Raw genomic sequence first — 20,407 nt, 5'->3', positions numbered from 1 at the left:
ATTATTTCAAAATTAATTTTAAATAATTATTTATTTTTAAATTGATTTATAAATTAAAAATTAATTTTAAATTAAAAATTAAAAATAAATAGCCAAACCATATAGTACGGAGAACCCTTCGCTTTCCTTGAGGTCTTTTGGTTTTCACTAGGGAAAGCAAAACCCTGTTGCAAAATATTATCTTTTTTCAACTTTCAAACGGAGGACATAAGAATCCTGTAAAAGTAGGGTTAACCAGCGCAAAGACAGGGAACATATATGTCACCAAGCACCACCGACAACACACAAGTTCTTATCACTGCAAGTTTCATCACTGCTAAATCATTTACAGCATGCCTAATTTTATCAAACCTACTTTCCTCATTATTCTCTCTAAATTTCAGATAATCCAAATAGCTTGTATAATACAATCTGAGATCACCTTCTCCTCATCAAAACACCGAAAGAAAGCAAGAGAGGCGATTTACAAATCACTTTAAAATAACCCAGTCCTCGGACGATCTTAATTGCCAATTCTCCAAGCCTGCATCAAATCCCCAACATTAACCACAAGAGCATTCTCACATGGCGATATGTCCATCCATTCCCGTTGCTTAGATCTCGTTTGCAATCTTTCAATATCAAAATTAAGTTAATTAAATTATTATATTTTAAAAACTGAACTGAATCAAATCAAAATAAATAAAAAATGAAATCAAATTGAACTGCTTTATTTTAATTTAATTCGATTCGAATCGATCGGTTTTTGAGTCTTGGTAATTTTTTAATTTAAACTTAATTTTCAAGTTAACTTGATTTAAACCTCGCAACTATTAATCAATGAAATTAAATAATTTATATATATAAAATTACATATAATTTATAAATTTCCTATAACAATAAATCAATTTAAAAATTAATAAAACAATTCGATTCGATTTGATTTTTAAAAACGAACCAAACCGAAATAATCCAAATTATTAAAATACAAAACTAAATCGAACCAAATTATTTTAAAAAACAAACTAAATTATTAAATTAAGAGGATTCGATTCGATTTGTTCAGTTCAAACCGAATAATGCTCACTCTAGCCTCCAATCTCATCCTGATAAAGTATAGTTATCCAACTCATATCAGTATGCATTCCAAGTCCTTCAACCTCCCTTTCTTCCACATTCTTTTGTGGGGAATACTTTACATTCAAATACCCCATGACAGTTGCTGAATTCTGATTCATAAAACTTCCTGTCACGACCATCACCCAAACCCGTATTAATAACCTTTTTGACACTCTTTGATAAACCTATCATCTTGTTTCCCTACTCCTGTAATAGCTCACCATGTGATGGAAGCAAGGAAAGGCGACTAATACATGCAATGCATGTAAACAAAAAATGCAGTAAAAAGATTATTATTATTATAATAAATAAAACCCAGGAGTTATTGGAAAGAAATTTCACCTAAATTCACAGTTCGGTGACTAAATAGTTCATCTGCAGAAATCTTAGAAGTATGAGTTTTTCAAGCACGATGATGGGCCAAACTTGAGTTTGGAATCCAGAAGAAGGCTAAAGATATGCTCTGATTGAGAACAAACTTCATCAAACCAGTTTTTTGAGATATTCTGGTTGCTGACATAAAAGAAGCCACTCTTCACATTCACAAGCTTTATAAAGGGAAGATAGGGAGATCTCAACAGATTGAAATAAATCTAACACAGGAAGCTCAAAAGATGTCTTGACGTTCAGACATTATCATAGAGGAAAATACAACATTTGCTTCCATTGAATCAAAGTGCAAGGCTAGGAGATAGGCTACATTCCCTTTTTTTTTTGTTTGAGAAGAAACATGCGATTTAGAAATGATGAAGTATCTGAATTTGAAGCAGAAGAAGATGGACAAGGGGCAATTTTAAAGACATGATTACTAAGAAAAATTACACTTGAACAAAATGGTTTCTTTTGGCATATGGTGAATATTTAAAAATCTAATTCTCAAATTGGTTATTTTTCATCTAATCACGCAATAGAGACCACATCACTCTTATTCTGTGACAGTCAAGAAATATTCTTTCATATGCAAATAAAGAAAAAGGACATAGCAAACCATAAAAATGAAGGCATATGGTACAAAAATTTATCGTCTAAGTTTTAATAGAATGTTAGTATAAAATTGTCCCTCCAAAAAAAGATATTACCTTGCAAGAATTAGGTAACCTATAATTAGGTAACACAGATTCCAGCAAGGATAACAAGCATCAAAAGAATCACAACTTAGAACAGTTCAACCCATTTTCCTTATCGCCAATCAAGCAGAATATAGGATAAGAAGCAAGCAGTGACTATATGTATACATAACCTTGCATCTACACAACCATGGAGTTATACTTGGTTTCTATCGAGTCTTGAGCATCCAAGAAGCTATCATTCCCATTCAATGGTTGATGGAGGCTTTGATGTGATGTCTTGAACAACTCGGTTTACACCCCTTACACTATTACAAATTTTTCGAGCCACATCATCAAGGAACTTATGTTCAAAATAGTACCTGGAAATTCAAAATTTGGAAAGGGATCAAAGAAATTATAAATGCATTGTCACCGCAGCAATGAGGATAAATGTACACTTTTTTTTTGGGGGCGGGGGGGGGGGGGGTGTTGTGTTGGGGTAGGATAGCAACAAATATATCAATGCAAAAAACAATATTCAAAAGTGAAATACTAGTTATGCAAGACAAGTCAAATTGGCCTTGCATGATTTTCCACGCATCTTTCTGGTTATTTTCTCATCCTAGAGAAGTATTGATGTAATATTGGAAGAAAACTCAATTTAGGATACTTAGGAATTACACTCATTGTAAAATTAGGTCTAGAATTTATTATTTAGTAATTAGGTTTATACTTTCCTAGTTAGGATTGAATTCTTATTCCTAATTTATTTTGTTCAGAATTCCTAGTTAGTATTATTTAGATTTCTTAATCCTAATAGTAGTAGGATTACTAGTCTATTATTAATAGCCATGCCACTTGAGTATTTTACTTTATTTTATTATCATTTTTTACTATTGATTTTTAGAAAATAAATTAAGAACTAGTTTCTCTTCAATTTGAGAATTTATTTCTCACCCTAATCCCCTAATACCTATTGGTTCTACATCACATATGCTCACCAAGAAAAATCTCTTCTAATTTATATATACACCTTTGTGCATACTTACAGGCTAAACATATGTACATGCAAACACACATACAGAACTATATAAAATTCTTTAAAAATGACACTATTGCATTCATGTTAAGTCTTGAGGTGGGTTCAAACCACAACAAGCCCCATGGCTTTGATAGATACCAGCATATGGCTTGGAATTGGAGCCCAAGGAACAACTATCAGCACCTATCATAAACTAAGTTGGAAATTTGTAAATGACAGACAAGCTCCATGTATCAAAATTGCGAGAAGAATGGTGAAGATGCAAAAATATAAATAGAGACACAGTAATGAGTTTCTTAAGAGCAAATTCTTTAATCTTTAATAGCATGGATGGAATCCAATCACATGCCTTTTTGGAAGAGGATGATTGTCCTAAAACGTTAAGCTCTCACACATAAATGATTGTTCTTTTGAGACATTGACAATAAGAGGTTGTGAGAAGGTTAACAAGGTAGATAGAAAAACTTTATAACTGATAAAAGGCTCACCAATCTGCAGTCATTCCATCTTGACTTGTAACAGCTCTTAAAGCAACAACATGAGAATGTGTTCTTTGATCACCTTGAACTCCAACAGATCTTACAGGCAAAAACACTGCAAAAGCTTGCCAAATTGAATCATAGAGCCCCGCATCCTTGATGGATTGGATGAAAATCTCATCGACCTGAAGGCAATAAAAAAAAATAATTCCAGAAATGGTAAATAAAAGATACATTAGGTTTTAGGAAGGTGTTAAATTGCAGTTCGACTCTGGCTAGATTATGATGTTGCCACCAATGGGTAATAGCAAGGAAAAAAAAATCTACTTATATGTTGTAAATTATTAGACAGATAAATCTTGAATTAATAATTTTTTCTTTTTAGTATTGCAATTACAACATTTAAAATTCACTATTCAGCATAAATCAAAGTAGCACCCCCTATTTCCCTTTTATATTAGCCATTATGCTTCCTAACCGCTGATATTTAAAACCCACCCCACGCAAAACATCATATACCTGACGCAGGATATCTAAAGCATTGCCTTCAGTTACATCACCCAAGACTCGTACTGCAAGGCCAGGACCAGGGAACGGATGGCGCTTCAAAAATGCCCCAGGGACATTCAAGATCCTTCCTAGTTGACGAACCTTTGAAAACAAAAAGAAAAAAGTATAAACCATTGAGGTACTTAAAAATATTTTCACGTGCATGAGTGTGTGCGTGTTTGCGTGTGTGTGCGTGTGTGAGACAGAGCGAGAGAGAGAGAGAGAGAGAGAGAGAGAGAGAGAGAGAGTGCGCGTGTGTGCGTGCATGTGTGTGTGTGAGAGAGAGAGAGAGAGAGAGATCCAATACCTCATCCTTAAATAGAAGTTTAAGTGGTTCTATGAGCTTCAATTTCATGTCCTTTGGAAGCCCTCCAACATTATGATGGCTTTTGATTGTGTGTGAGTGGTTTCTTCCAGATCCAGGAGGCGGGCAAGATTCAATCACATCTGGATACAAGGTTCCTTGGACCAGGTAAGCAGGTTTCTTTCCCAACTTTTTCTCCAAATCATGGGCAAAAACATCAAAAATGCTAATGAACTCCTTTCCAATTATCTTCCTTTTCGTCTCAGGATCTATTACACCTTTCAGCTTGCTAAGAAATTGCTCTGAAGCATCCACACAAGTAACAGGCAGATGCAGATCCCTTTCAAAAGTTTCCATCACACGTTCTCTCTCTTTATACCTACATTAAATAGAACAACAATATACAATTACAAAAAAATTGTATGAAGATGCCAATTCTATTTTCTAGTTTCTGAAAATATGTGATCATTCACTCACCTTAATAAACCATTGTCAACGAAAACACAATGAAGCCTATCTCCAATTGCCTTATAAACAAGGGTTGCAGCCACTGTGGAATCCACACCCCCTGACAATGCACATATGACGTGATCTTCAGGCCCCACTGTGCCTTTGATCACCTTGATTTCTTCATCCACCAAATTTTCCATGTTCCAACTTGCACCAACTCCACAAAAATCAAAGAGAAAATAGCGTAGGGTATCCATGCCCTCTGGTGAATGAGTCACCTAAAAACAATGCAACAGTGTTTTTGTTTAGGTTATAACAAAAAACACACGCTAACAACATTTAGCATTTCCCAGAGTACACTACATTATTATCATAAGCCAAATTTCAGAACAAAAGGATAGAATGATCTCCTATTTTTCCTGCATTCATTTGCAATAATCTCGACAACTACATGGCCAGACAAACCATGATGATATTTGTCCAGCATTTATTTCAAATCATGCTCGAAGATGTATAGCAATCTTATATCTGCAATAATGCTATAAAATTTTTTTGAGAGTAAGGCTCTCTAAATAAGAGAACCATACAAGTCAGCGCAACAACTTCTTGCAAATTGCTTTGTGCAATAAAAATTAGTAATGAATTGAATCTGAATCCTTCCCATCTAACTAGCCTAACTATAATTTGTTTTGTAAGATCTTTCTTTCCAATGGTATTCCTAATCAAGCCCATGTCTATAATAATATCCAAAATTCTGTGTCATGTATTAGAATTGCGGGGAAAAAAACCTGAATTTCAACTGCTTACGGGTGGGCCACCCTTTCAAAGTATTAAATAAGATTGCGAGAACAAATAAAATTACCTGAAGACATATAGCAAGCGAAAAAATTCTCACTACTACTATTAAGTCAAAACTCAAAACTAACTATAACACAAGCATAAAAATTACTGCAAGTCATGCTATAATTTCAGCTGAAAAAGACTGTACCATACTCCCAAAACCTAATACATTAGGAAAGAATGCAGAAACAAAACTAAAACAACGCAAATCCAAAGCAAACCCAATTACCTCCGGGTGGTACTGCAAACCACAAAACCTCTTCTCCCGATTCTCCACTGCCGCAACCCCACCTTGTTGGCTTCTGGCCACCACTTCAAAACCCTCGGGCAACCGCACAACTTCATCCCCGTGGCTCATCCAAACCACCTGCCTATCCCCAATTTTTTTATTCCCAAGAATACCCAAATTCTTTTCGACCTCAATTTCCATCCTCCCATACTCCTGCTTTTCTCCAACCCTTACTTCCCCTCCCAATCTCTGCACTATCAACTGCAACCCATAGCAAATGCCAAGCACGAAGCACCCATTGGACTGGACCCATTCCACAAACCCAGAAGGAAAGGTGGGGGAGTTAGGAGAATGGACAGAGTGGGGCCCTCCGGAGAGGATGATGACTTTAGGGTTGAGGGAAGTGATAGCATCGAGAGGGGAAGTGCCAGAAATGCAGAGGGAGAATACGTTAAGGGAGCGAATTCGGCGAGTGATGAGATGGGTATACTGGGAGCCATAATCCAGGATAAGGACTAGGTCAGATTTCACTGCTTTTGGCTCCATATGGACTTTTTGGGGGGTTTTGAGCTTTCGATGGTGGCCGGGGTCAGGGGATTTTATTGGATTCGGGAAAAGAGGAGGGTTTAAGAGGGGGACAACTGAGAAAGGAGGACTTTGACCCAAAAAAAAAAAAGGGAAAGAAGGAGGAAATTAGGGTTTTTGGGTTTTGGCGGGAAGCGGTGGAGTTTAGGTGTATCCATTTTTTTTTTTATATATAAAAAAGCTTTATAATAATATTAATAACAATAATAAGTGTGTATATTTTTATTAATAATAATAATTAATATGTATATATTAAATAAAGTTCATTAGTCCTATTAACACTATTAATTAATGTGTGAATTTTTACTTTATTAATGTTTACTATAAAAATTTTAATAAAATTAAAATTAATATACATCTATATTTATAAATCATAATTACAAAAAAAATTCTTAAATTTTGAATAAATAAGTATAAAAAATTAAAAATACAATCAATAATAATTAAATGATGGCCATAATGTTAATGCATCTTATTTTTATTTTTTTAGCTATATTTTATTAGTAGTTGTTAATAACAAATATACATAAATTAAATAAAATTGATTAGTCTTATTAAATTTATTACTATATTGTTGTCATTAATCACTTGTTATATGGCTTTCTATTTTATGATTTTTCAAATAATATAATATAACATTTATATCTATATAAATATTATAAAATTGAGCTACGAAGTAAAGACGCAATATGAATTTAAGTTATAATAGAAAGATAAATAGATTAATAATAAGTAAAATAAAAACTAATCAATGAACATAATAATGACGTATAAAAAGCCACAACTTTAAATATAAAATTATTAATGAATATAAAGTAAAATTACTATTAAAAAATAATACTAAATTTTAATAGGTAAAAAACCTATAAATTTGAAATCATTATAAACCTTCATCATTAAATTTTTGGTAACCTAACAGTTCATTAACCGAATCACAATATGGTAATTGTAGGGGTGAGCATTCGGTTCGAACCGAATCAAATCGAATCGAACTGAATTAAATTATAAAAATTGAATTTTAAATTTTAGAAACTGAACCGAATCGAAATGAGTGAAAAATCGAATCGAACTGAATTAAATTATAAAAATTGAATTTTAAATTTTAGAAACTGAACCGAATCGAAATGAGTGAAAAATTGAATCGAACAGAATCGCTCTATTTCGGTTCGGTCTGGTTTAAATCTATCGGTTTTGATTTTTGATTGATTTTTTAATTTAGATTTGATTTTCAAGTTATTTGGTCTAATTTTGACTTTGGTTTGAACCTAATAACCATTAATCAATGAAATTAAACAATTAATATATATAAAATTAATTATAATTCATAAATTTTCCATAAAAATAAATCAATTCAAAAATCGATTCGATTCGATTTAATTCAATTTGAATATATAAATTACTATTCGGTTCGGTTCGGTTTAACCGATTTTTTTCTCTTCAAAATTGAACCGAACCAAAATAATTGAAATTTTTTAAATTTTAAAGACAAGAGATTGATAGCTACTTTGGTCAAATTGTCTTGTTTGCTGCACTTTGCCAAGCAATTGCAATTCTTCAAGATTAATAATTCTTAGCTATTAAGTATTCAAGGCACCGCACCCAACGTACTCAAATAAATATTAGAGCAAATATGCACTTGCACGTTTACTCTTTTTATAAGTAAATAACAACAACTAGACATTAATTAAAAATGGATATATAAATCTTTTTTGTTATTCAACTTTGTTAAACACTGATAAATGAAAAAAAATACACAATAAATAAATAAATGCACATCTTAATACATGATAAAGTTTAAGACTATAAAATATACTCGTAAAATTTTAGATGTGTACACTATTATTAGCTCAACAAAGCAACCAACAATCCTTTTTAACAGTACACAAAACTTGCCTATAACGACACAATCTTGATCCCCAATCTTTAAATACTCGATACAGTTAGCAAACATATGCTTACAATTATCATATTTACCATGCTGGAGCTTCCTGTCCAAAATTCTTTTAGATCTAACTTGGACCAGAGCAAATGAAGCCAGGGTTTGGATCTCACTGGTGAAAATTCTTGTCAAGAAATATGAGTGCCAGGAAATATATTTAAGCAATTAGCTACTCAAGAGTGAATTCCATCACCAATTCTTCCCAAAGACTTTCTACCATCTCACTAACAGCATCTTCAACATCAGTTCGGATATCCATCCATGTTCTAGATTTACTCAAGTCCTTTACAAGAATTTGCTCCATTGTTTGAGAAGTTGGAGCCAGAAGGAGGTCCCAATCAACATATTTCATCACATGATGAGCTACACTTCCTGTCATCCTAGCTGGTAGAATTCTGGGTTTGATGAATGACAACCAAGGGGAACATCTTAAATTGCATTGGTTTACATCTACAAGGACTTCAATAACATGGTCAAAGAGTAGCCTGTGATCACCACAGAAATGATTAGGCCACACGTCTCTGTCATCAAATAAGGATTGGTCATGCAGTTGGTCTGAGAAATGGCACTTGAATGCAAGTTCATCCCAACTGAATTGACAAGCCTGTAAGACTCTGCTTATGTACTTGAACATAGAGCCATATTCTTTAATGGAAGTACTTGAATTGATCTTCGAATCTGAAGGGGACTGATGGTGATCAGCCAAGCAGCCTTCTTCAATACCATTTTGTAATGGTCGTATTGATCGTAGAGCTGCATAAGTTTAGTTGTGTAAACTCATTGTCAAGTTTAAACAAACAATAATCGATAAATTTTAATTCTCTAGTACAAGAGCTTACCAGGTTGGGATTCATTGTTTAAAGGGCTGTTGATTTCTTCTATGAACAACTGATCAAGCACCGATACTGGACTTGGCTGCGCTTCCTTGTCTTTGCTTGTGTCAAATTCTCTAAATATCTGACTGTTTAAAGGACTTGATGAATAGTCATCAATTGAATATGTTGATCTCTGATTCTTCGCAGGTGAATCCTGAAAAGGGAAATTTTGGTGTTAAGATACAATGCAAAAGGGCAAATCAAAGAACAGCAGTTCAAAACCAAAGAAAGATGTAACAGGAAAGGGGCTTTCTAAACAACTTGAGAGATTGTGAAGTTTACCTCTTTTGAAAAATCCAAAGATTCACTTTTCTCACAGTTGTCAATTGTCTCAGTGCTTAGCCTAATACCATTACTGTGCGAACCATCTGGTTTGGAGGGCACTTCAGGAGGACTAATTTCTTCTGAATCTCTATATTTTGTTTCTACAGTATCCAATGGAACTTGCATTATAATTGCAAAATGCTTACACAGAATTGGATACAAGCATAATCAAAGATTAAATGACAATGTTACCTGTATGGTTCAAATCATTACTAAGACAAGCAATGCTTTTGTGCTCTTTGTCATCAGGAAAAAGGCTGTATGAGATGTTTGGCCTCGTCTCATACATTTGTGGTTGTTTCTGTTTAACAGCCCACGGCAGAGCCTCTACATTCTGCTTCAATGGACTTGAGCAACTGCTTTTCTTTTCATTTGAATCTCTCCAATTGTTCTCGCTGAGGCTGACAATTTGATGATTACTGTTGGAGGAAAATCTCATCTGTGGGGAGACGAACCCATGTTCCCCTGTCCTTCTGGAGCTGACCATAGATAAGAAGTCACATTCAGGAACATAGCTTATCCCATCCCAGCTTTTTGCTTTCTGCCTCCTTAAAAAATTTGCACTTCCAATTTTCATTTCAGAGACACATACCCTAGGCTCAACAAACGCATCATGTTTGTTTCTCTTCGGATGATTGAGGTTTGACAAATGTAAGTTTTCATGACCACTTCCACTGGTTGAAGTAGATTCATCTCTACCAACCGGATCAAACTCATTCACCTTGTCCATTTGGTCTTTCCCCTTCACATCCATGGAAGATTTGGTCATTCCTCCAGAATCAGAGGAGGCTTTGTCAGTTGATTTTCTTTTGATAATATCTACACCTGTTGCTTTGCCATGTTGTCCGAAGCCCTCTAACTCATGGATAGACTTCTGATGCGAAGAACCATCAGTTAGCATTAACTGTTGCTTTTTCCTGACTAGCCCCATAGCACGCATCAACTTTCTTTTCATTTGTTCGAAAGCAAAAAATGCAGGTTTAACACTATGCTGTACATTCCTTGAGCCATAATGAATTCGTGGAGTGTCATGACTGATTCTTTGATCTTCACAGTTTTGCAAGCTTTCTGAACTACGCCTGAAAACTACTATTTTCTCCAGGGGCTGACAATCACCAGCTTCCTTAGACTGGTTACATTCTTTTGTATTCCTTGTCTGCTGTTCTGATAATTCGGCTTTAGTGAAGGATTTATCCTGCTGCTGCTTTGCCTGAGAGTCTCTCAAATCTTCAATGTGTTTCAGCAACAGAGAATTGGGGTCTTGCAGAAGTTTTAAGAACAAATCCCTGTTGGAATTCAGTATCTCTAATGCATCCAAGAAGTGCTTAGACTGCTGAACTATCCCACTACCACCAAGGTGTTTTCCATCAATCAACTTCTGGTTTATAAATGCTTCAGTTGCTTCATTCATATTAACTTGAAGATTGATCTCATTGACTTGGTCATGCTGCGCGCAATTTGTACTTTTACAATTGCAGTCGCTCTCATTTTTAGGATGCAAATGCAATTGCATTTCTGCAGTCAATGCAGAGTCTAATGACTTTGAAGATCTCTCACTGTCGGCCAAATTTTGATGAGTAGGTTTTCTATGCTTCACAGTTGATACATCATAACAACCATAAATAGGTAAACGATGACGTGTTCGAGAAGTCTTGATTGCTTCTCTACACTTCCTTGATAGGTCATCAACAAGTTCAGAATTAGATTGTACATTTTCCACATCAGCAGTCATAATCTTCTTCTTTATCTGCTGCTCAATGGACACATCTCCTCCCTTGAATTTTTCTTCTTTTGCACAACCAGAATCAAGCATCATAGATTTGTCATTCACTCCATCCTGAAATGAGTAAGGTTTCTAATCAGCATTTTGACACTTGTTAATAGGAAAAAACTAGGCATCCTTCCATTGGCCAAGTACACATGCTACCAGGATTAAAAGGGAAAAAAAAGAAGAGGCTAAATTTGACAATAATATTAGGTTGTCTACACTTACATGACTGTGTTGATCTGAGTGAAACTCAAGGCTATTCTCTATGTATCCATCACCTGTTCATGAGAAACAACAAATACATTCAAACTTGGTTTAAAATTATAGCTGTTGGGCCAAAAATTAACAATGGATGTCTACCTTTGGCTCATGAAACATGCAACAATGAATCTGTACACCTCTGACCAAAGATTACATTGGTTGAAGAACAATAAACCATTTCACTATCTTTACAATCAAAATCTAACATATGCTATATGGTTGAACAGCATCCTGAAAAATTCATTATTCTAATTGAAACAAACTTAAGTACAGAATTCTGCCATCATAAACACACCTGTGATTTTTTTTTTCTCTGCATAAACTTTTTAAAATTTCGTGCATCATTAAGGATAATACAATAGAAATCAAAGAATCCTTACCAAGAGCATCTCTGTTTAAGCTTCTCCTATGAATATCAGAAATCAGCTTCTTTGAGTGACCATGCCGAAAACGGAAGCAACTCATTAAACCATATGCACATCTTGACTTGTATTTCTCATAGGCAACTGGACTCTTCGGAATAGGACTCTTTGGCATAGGACTCTTCGGCATAGGACTCCTCAGCACAGAACTCTTGGACATAGGGCTCTTCAGCATATGGCTCTTAGGCGATCCCTTTCCCATGGCATATCAGTAGCAGCTAGACATAGCACGAAACATGCAACAAATTGCAACTCAGCAGTTACAGCATCGAATCTGAGAGTCATAACAGTTGCATGTGGAAGATAAAGAAACCATTATTTAACAGCTCCTCTAATATTACTCTCGACCCAATTCGAGAAACCAATGCTTCTTGATATAGAATTCAGTTCAAATTCATATTTGAAGCTTTCATACAATTTCCCGCAAAAATTTTCAGTAAAGAAGAAGAGGAATTCAAAGGAATAACCCTTTCTCTTTTTGGTCTTTAAAGAAATAGCCTTTCTCTTTTTGGCAAAGATTGCACAATAAACTAGAAATGATGAGACAAGGTATGATTTAAAGCAAGAACAAACTTTATAAAAGCTATATAGACCATCTAGGCAATGCTCAAAGACACTTGACCACTTCTTTAATGTCGTTTTTAACTAAAATGTAACAAAAAAATCACAAGCAACCCAAGATTTTTCCTTGACATAAGCAGGAAACAAGCAGCAAGAGAAAGAGATAGAAATATTTGAAGTACCTGAAACAGTTGTTGAAATTGAAGTACAAAAACTGAACCCCTTTAGAAGGCAAATGAGAACAGTAGCCTGGTCTTTTCATCTACTGAAGATGATCATTTTTGCTTCAAATTCTTGCTAGTAAAGAGAGAGAGAGAATGTATGGAAAGCCAAACCAAGAAAGAAGAGAAAATAGGGAGAGAAATGATAATATTGACCGGTAAATAATAGCAATAGCAGATGAGATACGTGAGACAAGAAAGGAAAGCTTTCAAATGGAGCAAAACTTTGTTTGCTTTCCCATTTTCCCTCCCTGTCTCGCTCTGGGTCTGCCGTTCAACAATTTCAACAGTCAACTCCAAGGTTCAACTCCCAGACCCCAGAGAGCCTTTGGCGGACTCCCGTAAGGATGAGTTTAATAATAGATTTAAAAAAAAAAATAAAATTCAATAATAACATTTTTTGATTCATTAATATATATTTTAATTAATTTTATATAAATTTCAATATATATTTACTTCATAGTATATTCATCACTCACATTACTCCATTAAAAGTTAGATAACTCATATAATTATTCTTAAAATTAATAAATTATACTTTCTCAATTCATATTAAGTAATGATATATTAGTAAATTAAAAATATTACTTTTAACAATTTTTATTTATTTTCTTTGACTATAAATAATAGTCACATTTGACTTTTTATTTTATCTTAAATTAGCTACCACATTTAAAAGATTAAAGAGAATTAATTATTTTTTTTTAATTTTACTCTTCATCTCTATAAAATACAATAAATATTTATATAATTTTTTAAAACTAATATTATTATTTTTTTCTTAATTAAATTAACTATTTATCACATTGATATTCAATTTTTTAGATTTTCAAAAAAGGGCAATTAAGTTATTTATTAATATTTTTTATGAAAATAAGCTATCTGATTATTTTTATAATTATCGTAAAAATTTCAAATGTGACTTTTATTTATGAAGGAAAGGGTATCATTTAAGCTTTTTTCATGATAATTAAGAAACTAATCAAATCACTTAAATTATAATAAAATCTTACATAATTTAATTAAATTATCATTTAATCTCACATAATCATCAAGTGAAAGAGAAAAGTGATAACATGAATTATAAAAAATAATAAAAATAATTATTATATTCAATAAAAATAAATAAAATTAAAAAAATTAATTAATGTATATTAATTTTTTTAAAATGAAAAATAATTTTAAATACAAGTAATTTAAATGCAAGTAATTACCATTTCAAAATAAAAAGTATTCTATAATTTGAAATAGATGAAAAAGCAAGTAAATTTATTTTTATAGTAAAGAAAATAATTTAATAATTATAAAATTCTTTTTTTTTTTATAAAATCTAAGTTAATATTAAAAATGTAGAGGTGAGGTGGGGTTTTATGGGTTTTTAACTTTTAATCTCATAGGAAAGAGTGTTTGTTGGGATTTAGTAGAGACGTAATTGTCTTGCCGGTTGCTACGCTTGTCAGTCCTAGTCAGGGATGAAAACCAGCAAGCTTATGTCGTTTTGCTTCGGAGTTCATTATTTTTAATTTTGAATATGAGATTGGATCGGCCGTCCTAATTCTGGACCTTTCAATTCTTTTTCTTTTGAATTTTTTTACTGTGATTGTGATTGCCCAATTCACCTCTAAGCTAACCCTTTAGATGCTTCATTTTTACTCTACGTTTGAGACATGTTGCATTGAAAAGGTTTGTAAAGTTGTCTAAGAGAATTCATATTAAAATAAAGTTTTGAAAAAAATTTTTAAACTTATTTTTTAAGAGAAATTTTCTCTTTAAAATCTTTATATATTTTTAAAGTCAGTCTTCACTAATTAAATATTTAATTTCTTTTCTTACTTATTAGAATATTTAATTTAGTCAATTTTTAACTTTTACTTAAATTAATTTAAAATTTTCAATTTAACTTAAAAAAATAAAATTTTTTAGCTAAATTTATTGATTTTTTAATTTAAACAAAAAATCAGAAAGTTTATTTTTCTTAAATTTTAGATTAAATTTCTTGATTTAGTCTAAAAATTAAAAGGCTTAATTTTTTGATTTCTTTATTTTTTAGTTAAATTGAAATGTTTAGGAAAATTAAATAAAAAGTTAAAAATATATTAAACTAAATATTTTTAATAAGTACGGAGTAAAATTAATCACTATGCCACTTAAAAATCATAAAAAAAACTTTACTTTAAAAATTTAGAAACTTTTAATCTACTCTACTTGCTTTCAAACGTAACATTAAATATTAAAAAAATTAAATCCTAATCATTATTTTTAATCCACCGAGCATGATAGACTGGTGATTTATTACCAGATAAAGAAAGTAGTTAAATTTTCTCTGCAGCAACTATTTATTTTTTGTAAGCTATTTTTGGCTTTTTAGGTAGCTAATTCTTGTAATTAGTTAGCTAATTTTGTTCTGTACTTCTAGCTGACAACTGGAGATTAGTTAGCTTTGTTCCCACTTATTTTGCTTTTCCCACTTCTTCTAACTGATTCCAATATAAGTAGCTTAGCTGCTTCTTTCTGTAAGCAATGAGAAAATTCTCTTTTCTATTCTCAATCAATTTCTTGATATGGTATAAGAAATGTTATTTTTGCTTTCCCTGTTTCTTTCTTGAACGAAAACCCTAAGTCTTCTTTTTCTTTCTTTTCTATTCAATCATGGTGAATCAATCTACAATTGTGGAAACTTCCATGCTGGATCATCTTAGCAATCCATTGAATTCTCTATTTTCTTTATCCAAATGAAAATCTAGCCCTCATTTTGGAATCTCCATCACTCACTGGTTCTAGCTATTATTCTTGGTAAAGAGCCATCAGAATGGCACTTCTTTCTAAGAACAAATTGAAGTTTATTGATGGTATAATCAAGGTTTTTGCTGCAACAAATCCTCGGTATTCTGTTTTGGGAAAGATGCAATACTATGGTCCTTTCTTAGATCACACACTCATTGTCTCAGTCAATTGCACAAAGTATTTTTTGGAAAGATAAAGCCTATGATGTATGGAATGATTTGTGAGATAGATTCTCACAAGGAGACATTTTTTGTATATCAGATTTGTAGGAGGAGATATATGCTTTTAAGCAAGGTGATCTTTCAGTTACTGATTATTTTTACTCAATTGAAAATCCTATGGGATGAGTTGAATAATTTTTGGAGTCTTCCTGTATGTTCTTGTGATGTTCCTTGCACTTATGATGCCCTAACTAAAGTGAAGAATTATAGAGAGATTATTATGTGATAAGATTCTTGAAAGGGTTAAATGAGCAATTTGCTAACATTAGGTCACAGATCATGTTAGTTGAACCATTGCCATCGATTAACAAAGTATTTTCATTCGTAATGCAGTAAGAGCGACATATGTTAGGGACAATTATTGCAGAACCAAAGGTGCTATTAATATTATTGATGGATCTTCAAACACTCAGTGGAAATCTATTGATGGTCGAGGGTATGTACAAGGAAGAGGACATAGATCTCAAGGTTTTAATCATTCTGGAAGTAATTCATATGGAAGGGCATATGGTAATTCTTCTGTTGAAACTAAAGTGAAAGTTTGTACCTATTATGGTAAACTAAGGCACACTATTGAGACTTGTTATCGCAAGTATGGGTTTCCACTAGGTTTTAAGTTCAACAATTAGAATGTTTTTGTCAATCATGTTTCAGTTGAAAGTGAACCTATGGATAATGTTACAGAATCTTTTACAGCTCATGAGATTTCAAGTGTTCCTTTTACTCCTAAGCAATGCCAACAATTGCTAGCCTTAATTCAATCATTTCACCCTAATCACTTTGTAACACCCCTACATTCATAGTCCTGTGCATTTCACTATTCCGGTGACAGGTGTCGGTCCGGACAATTAAGAGGATTAGGACCATGTTTAAGTCATATAGAAAAGCCTTGAATAAATATAAATAGCCACTATATGATGATGAAATGAAAATTCAGAAAACAAAGTATAAAAGGTTAAATGAGCCGGGGTCACAGTGATGGGTGACTATTCCGGGAAGTGACTACGCGGTCAGTTGTAACCCTAATTTCGTACGGGACATTATGACACCGCAGTCCTAAGAATTATTGCGAAGTTAGTGGAAATGAGAAAACCACAGAAAAGAGTTGAGAATTAGGTCAAATAATTAGATCAGGGTTTAGGAAGAAATACAGTGTTATTGGTAAATCGGATCAGATCGACAAGGGGCAAAATGGTGAATTCACCGTTAGAGGTGACTTATGGCCTAACTGTCCCCTAAAATGTAGGAAATTAAATTTATGAAAATTATTTTTAAAGTAAAGAGGTTGGTGAAAGAAAAAGAAAAGGAATTTAAAAGTAAAAGAATAACGACATCATGCTTACATGAGCATGACCTAATAAATTTAAAAATTTTAAAATTTGAATATTTGGATAAATATCACTATTAAAAGGAAAATAAACAAATTAAAAAAAAAAACAAAAATTTTATCCCTTCTTCCTCTTTTGTGCCGTGACCCTTCTCTCTCTCCTCTCTCTCCATTTTCTTTTACTCCTCCATTAAAACACCATTTTTAAGCTTTTGAAACCCCACTTTAACGCTTAATTTCCCCTATAAAAGTGATAGAAAGCTTTTAATTGAGCATCAAAGAGAGGTTTGGAAGAAGAAATTTAGAGAAAATTTGAAGAAAAGTGGAGTTCAAAGGTTCATCAAAGAGGTTAGTCCTAAATCATCTAATATCTCTTTATATTCATGCATGTACACTTGAAGTAAATTAGAATTTGAGAAAAATGAAATAAAAACACCATGTTAGGGACATAGTGGAAATTCGACAGCCATAAGGGGTTGAGGAAAGTGATGTGTTTTGATTTGATAAATCATGTACATAAGTTCAATTAAGAGTATAGATGTGAAGTATGCATTTTAATTTCATGAATTGAACTAATTACAAAATTAAGGTTCTTGACCTTAGGGGAATTGGGGAAAAATTTGGGAGTTTTTGAAATTGAAGCAAATTGACCTAATTGAGGCTCAATTTGGTCAATTGGAGTGAATTAGAGTGTGTTTGAATGGTGAGAATTGAAAGTGAATGCTGGTTGGTAAGGGTCCAATTCTAGACAGCCTAACTATGGTCCATTTAAAGGACCAAAACTGAAATTTTGCTACTCCAATTGGTGAGAGGCTAGTTGGTGATGAAAATTAAGACATAATGCAACAATTTTTGTATAGAAACCTTGACCTGAAAATGACCTTAAGTTAGTAAAAAATTAGGTCAAACCCGGATTAGGCACACTGCCACTATATAGAAATGACCATATGAACAGTACTTGTTCAAATGATCATAACTTGGTGTAGGAAGGTTCAAATGACCTGATTTTTAAACCATTAGAAATCTATGACATAGTACTAAAACTTTCATGAAGATCACAAATCCTAATTCTGCCCATAACCAAGTCAATTTGTCAACCAAAGTTGGTTGCTCAAAACTGCCAGAACCAATAATTGCCCATAATTTCTGGGTTCTAACCAATTCGGCCAGCCCTGGAAAAATAGGCATAACTTGAGCTACAAAACTCCAAATAAACTAGACACAATAAGGAACAACTTTGATGAAGGACATTTAGCCAAACTCCCACTGTAGCAAGACCAATGGAACAGTAGAAAACAGTGACCCAAAACTGAAAATTTATAATTTCTTTTAGGAAGTTTTGAAATTAGAATGGCAATCAATGCCAATAAATTTAACACTTAAAATATTGTATGTGAGTGCATTTAGGACTAACATACCTATTAAGTATGAAAAAGTCAATATTTTGACTTAACTAGTGCAATGAATAGTAATCCCAAATTACCAAACTCAAAGAATTCCATTTTAAGCAAATTTAAGGGTACAATTAAGTATGCATGAAATTAATTGTTGGAATAATTATAAGACATGATACTGAAACACTATAAATTGTGTGTTTTAGTTGAAAAAGAGACTGGGAAGGAAGATAAAGAAAAGTGAGTCAAGGCCTAGAAGCGACTCATACAAGGTTTGTGCACAATACCTTTTCAATTTTGATTTTGCTATGAGAAAATTTATTTGAATATATTTTGATATAATTTATGCTGAATAATGACTTGAGAAATGCTATGTTGCCTACTTTGTGAATTGAAATTTGAAATGGGAATTTATTTAATGTTTAAATGAAATATTTGAATAACTTGATTTTAAATTGGTTTGGATTCACACTTAGTATGACAGTATCACTGTGTTCCTCCTCCGTTTACGGGGTTGAGATTGATTATATTCCTCCCTCTCTGGCTTGTCAGTTGAGGTTGAGATCGGATGAGTACTCATATAGCTAGCTAGCCACCTCTCTTATTGATTTTGATTAGTGGGATTGAGATTGCTTTGTCGTGGTGTACAACATGGCATTGATCGGAAATTTTGTGTCATAACCTAAGTTGTGTATGGATTGGCAAAACTGCGATTTATGAATTATTTTGACAAAATGGTATTACAAAAGTTAACTTGAACTTTACGAATTATATTGTACAATGGTTTAAATTTGTGTTTATGGATGTATGTTTTGATATTCAATATCTTTAAATTTTTATTGTGCACCACTGAGTAATCGCAAGGGAAAGGATAAAGCAGCAGAGTGAGCTGCTACGTTGTTAAGGGAGCTACATTGAGGATTTTTGTATGGGTATCACTTTATACCCTTGTAAATTAGTTGATATAAATTTTATTTTGTTCATATGTATTAATGTAATTAATTGTGTACATTAAAGTCTGTAATAATATTATTTTTAATTTTCTTTCTATAAATAGAGACTTGTTTATGTAAATTAAATCAAAAGAAATGATGAAGAATTTTATTGAACTGTGTTGAGTTGTATATTTTGAAATGAGATTGTGTTGACTTGTATTGATTTGAGACTATATTGGAGTTTGAGGTTGAAAAATAAATTTATTGGGAGTGTTTTTATAGGTGTTTGAAGAACTATTTTTCCCAATTATAGACGGCACTCTGCCAAAATTTTTATAAAATTTGCGTAAAACAAAAGTTAAAAAATTTCTCACTTAGGATTTAAGCTCCAATTAAAGGTTTTTAAATGATGCTTTAACTTTATTTTAGCAATTAAAATGAATAGAAATGATTTAAAATCCCTTGTAGTGTATTTAATGAATTATCAATAGACGAAGTTCGGTGATTTATTGAGTATACTATGGGATCATGTTATGCCTTACAGAGGGGTAAGGTGCGACATGTTTTAGTGGTATCAGAGCCATATTTTGAAATGAGTTTTGACTATGAATTAACATATTTCCTTTAATAAGTACAACTGCTAAAGTGTCTTTACATGATACATATGAGATATTTACATCATAAATATGAACTAATGGAGATAAACCTCTTTGTTTTGTTATCAAGAAGTAGATCAATCATTTGAAATCG

The 20,407-nt window shown here is 32.6% G+C and overlaps 2 protein-coding genes and 1 pseudogene across 3 annotated transcripts; all 3 read right to left on the bottom strand.

The window, feature by feature from the left end:
- Positions 1-230: 230 nt before the first annotated feature.
- Positions 231-2,345, bottom strand: LOC110658437 (gibberellin 20-oxidase-like protein; annotated as a pseudogene).
- On the bottom strand, positions 2,108-6,714 carry LOC110658455 (uncharacterized). The gene is made up of 6 exons (XM_021816073.2): positions 6,041-6,714; positions 4,999-5,249; positions 4,525-4,900; positions 4,188-4,319; positions 3,678-3,853; positions 2,108-2,527 (listed from the first exon to the last, which is right to left on the bottom strand). The coding sequence occupies exons 1-6, from the start codon at positions 6,584-6,586 to the stop codon at positions 2,404-2,406; spliced, it is 1,605 nt and encodes a 534-aa protein (XP_021671765.2). The 5' UTR covers positions 6,587-6,714; the 3' UTR covers positions 2,108-2,403.
- A 1,719-nt stretch (positions 6,715-8,433) lies between these two features.
- On the bottom strand, positions 8,434-13,312 carry LOC110658959 (uncharacterized). Of its 2 annotated transcripts, none has more exons than XM_058153684.1 (7): positions 12,958-13,312; positions 12,173-12,488; positions 11,757-11,809; positions 9,956-11,600; positions 9,722-9,864; positions 9,404-9,593; positions 8,434-9,317 (listed from the first exon to the last, which is right to left on the bottom strand). In XM_058153684.1, exons 2-7 carry the CDS (start codon positions 12,414-12,416, stop codon positions 8,734-8,736), a joined length of 2,859 nt encoding a protein of 952 aa, XP_058009667.1. In that variant the 5' UTR covers positions 12,417-12,488; positions 12,958-13,312; the 3' UTR covers positions 8,434-8,733. The 2 variants fall into 2 exon arrangements, with proteins under 2 accessions (XP_058009667.1, XP_021672454.2); XM_021816762.2 differs by having other exon boundaries at positions 12,173-12,432.
- Between the last annotated feature and the right edge of the window lie 7,095 nt (positions 13,313-20,407).

This window comes from Hevea brasiliensis, chromosome 9, assembly GCF_030052815.1.
Source record: "Hevea brasiliensis isolate MT/VB/25A 57/8 chromosome 9, ASM3005281v1, whole genome shotgun sequence".
NCBI lineage: Eukaryota > Viridiplantae > Streptophyta > Magnoliopsida > Malpighiales > Euphorbiaceae > Hevea > Hevea brasiliensis.
Note: the sequence above shows the minus strand (reverse complement) of the source record. Positions and strands in the feature narration are given on the sequence as shown.

What these genes read in the sequence shown, in the direction of transcription:
- LOC110658455 (XM_021816073.2), bottom strand. Translation starts at nt 6,586, where the DNA reads ATGGAGCCAAAAGCAGTGAAATCTGACCTAGTCCTTATCCTGGATTAT. An exon ending in GTTGACAATGGTTTATTAAG is followed by an intron (nt 4,901 to 4,998) that starts GTGAGTGAATGA and finishes TATTTAATGTAG; the next exon opens with GTATAAAGAGAGAGAACGTG. An exon ending in AACTTCTATTTAAGGATGAG is followed by an intron (nt 4,320 to 4,524) that starts GTATTGGATCTC and finishes TTGTTTTCAAAG; the next exon opens with GTTCGTCAACTAGGAAGGAT.
- LOC110658959 (XM_058153684.1), bottom strand. Translation starts at nt 12,416, where the DNA reads ATGGGAAAGGGATCGCCTAAGAGCCATATGCTGAAGAGCCCTATGTCC. An exon ending in TAATGATTTGAACCATACAG is followed by an intron (nt 9,865 to 9,955) that starts GTAACATTGTCA and finishes TGGATACTGTAG; the next exon opens with AAACAAAATATAGAGATTCA. An exon ending in AAACAATGAATCCCAACCTG is followed by an intron (nt 9,318 to 9,403) that starts GTAAGCTCTTGT and finishes AAACTTATGCAG; the next exon opens with CTCTACGATCAATACGACCA.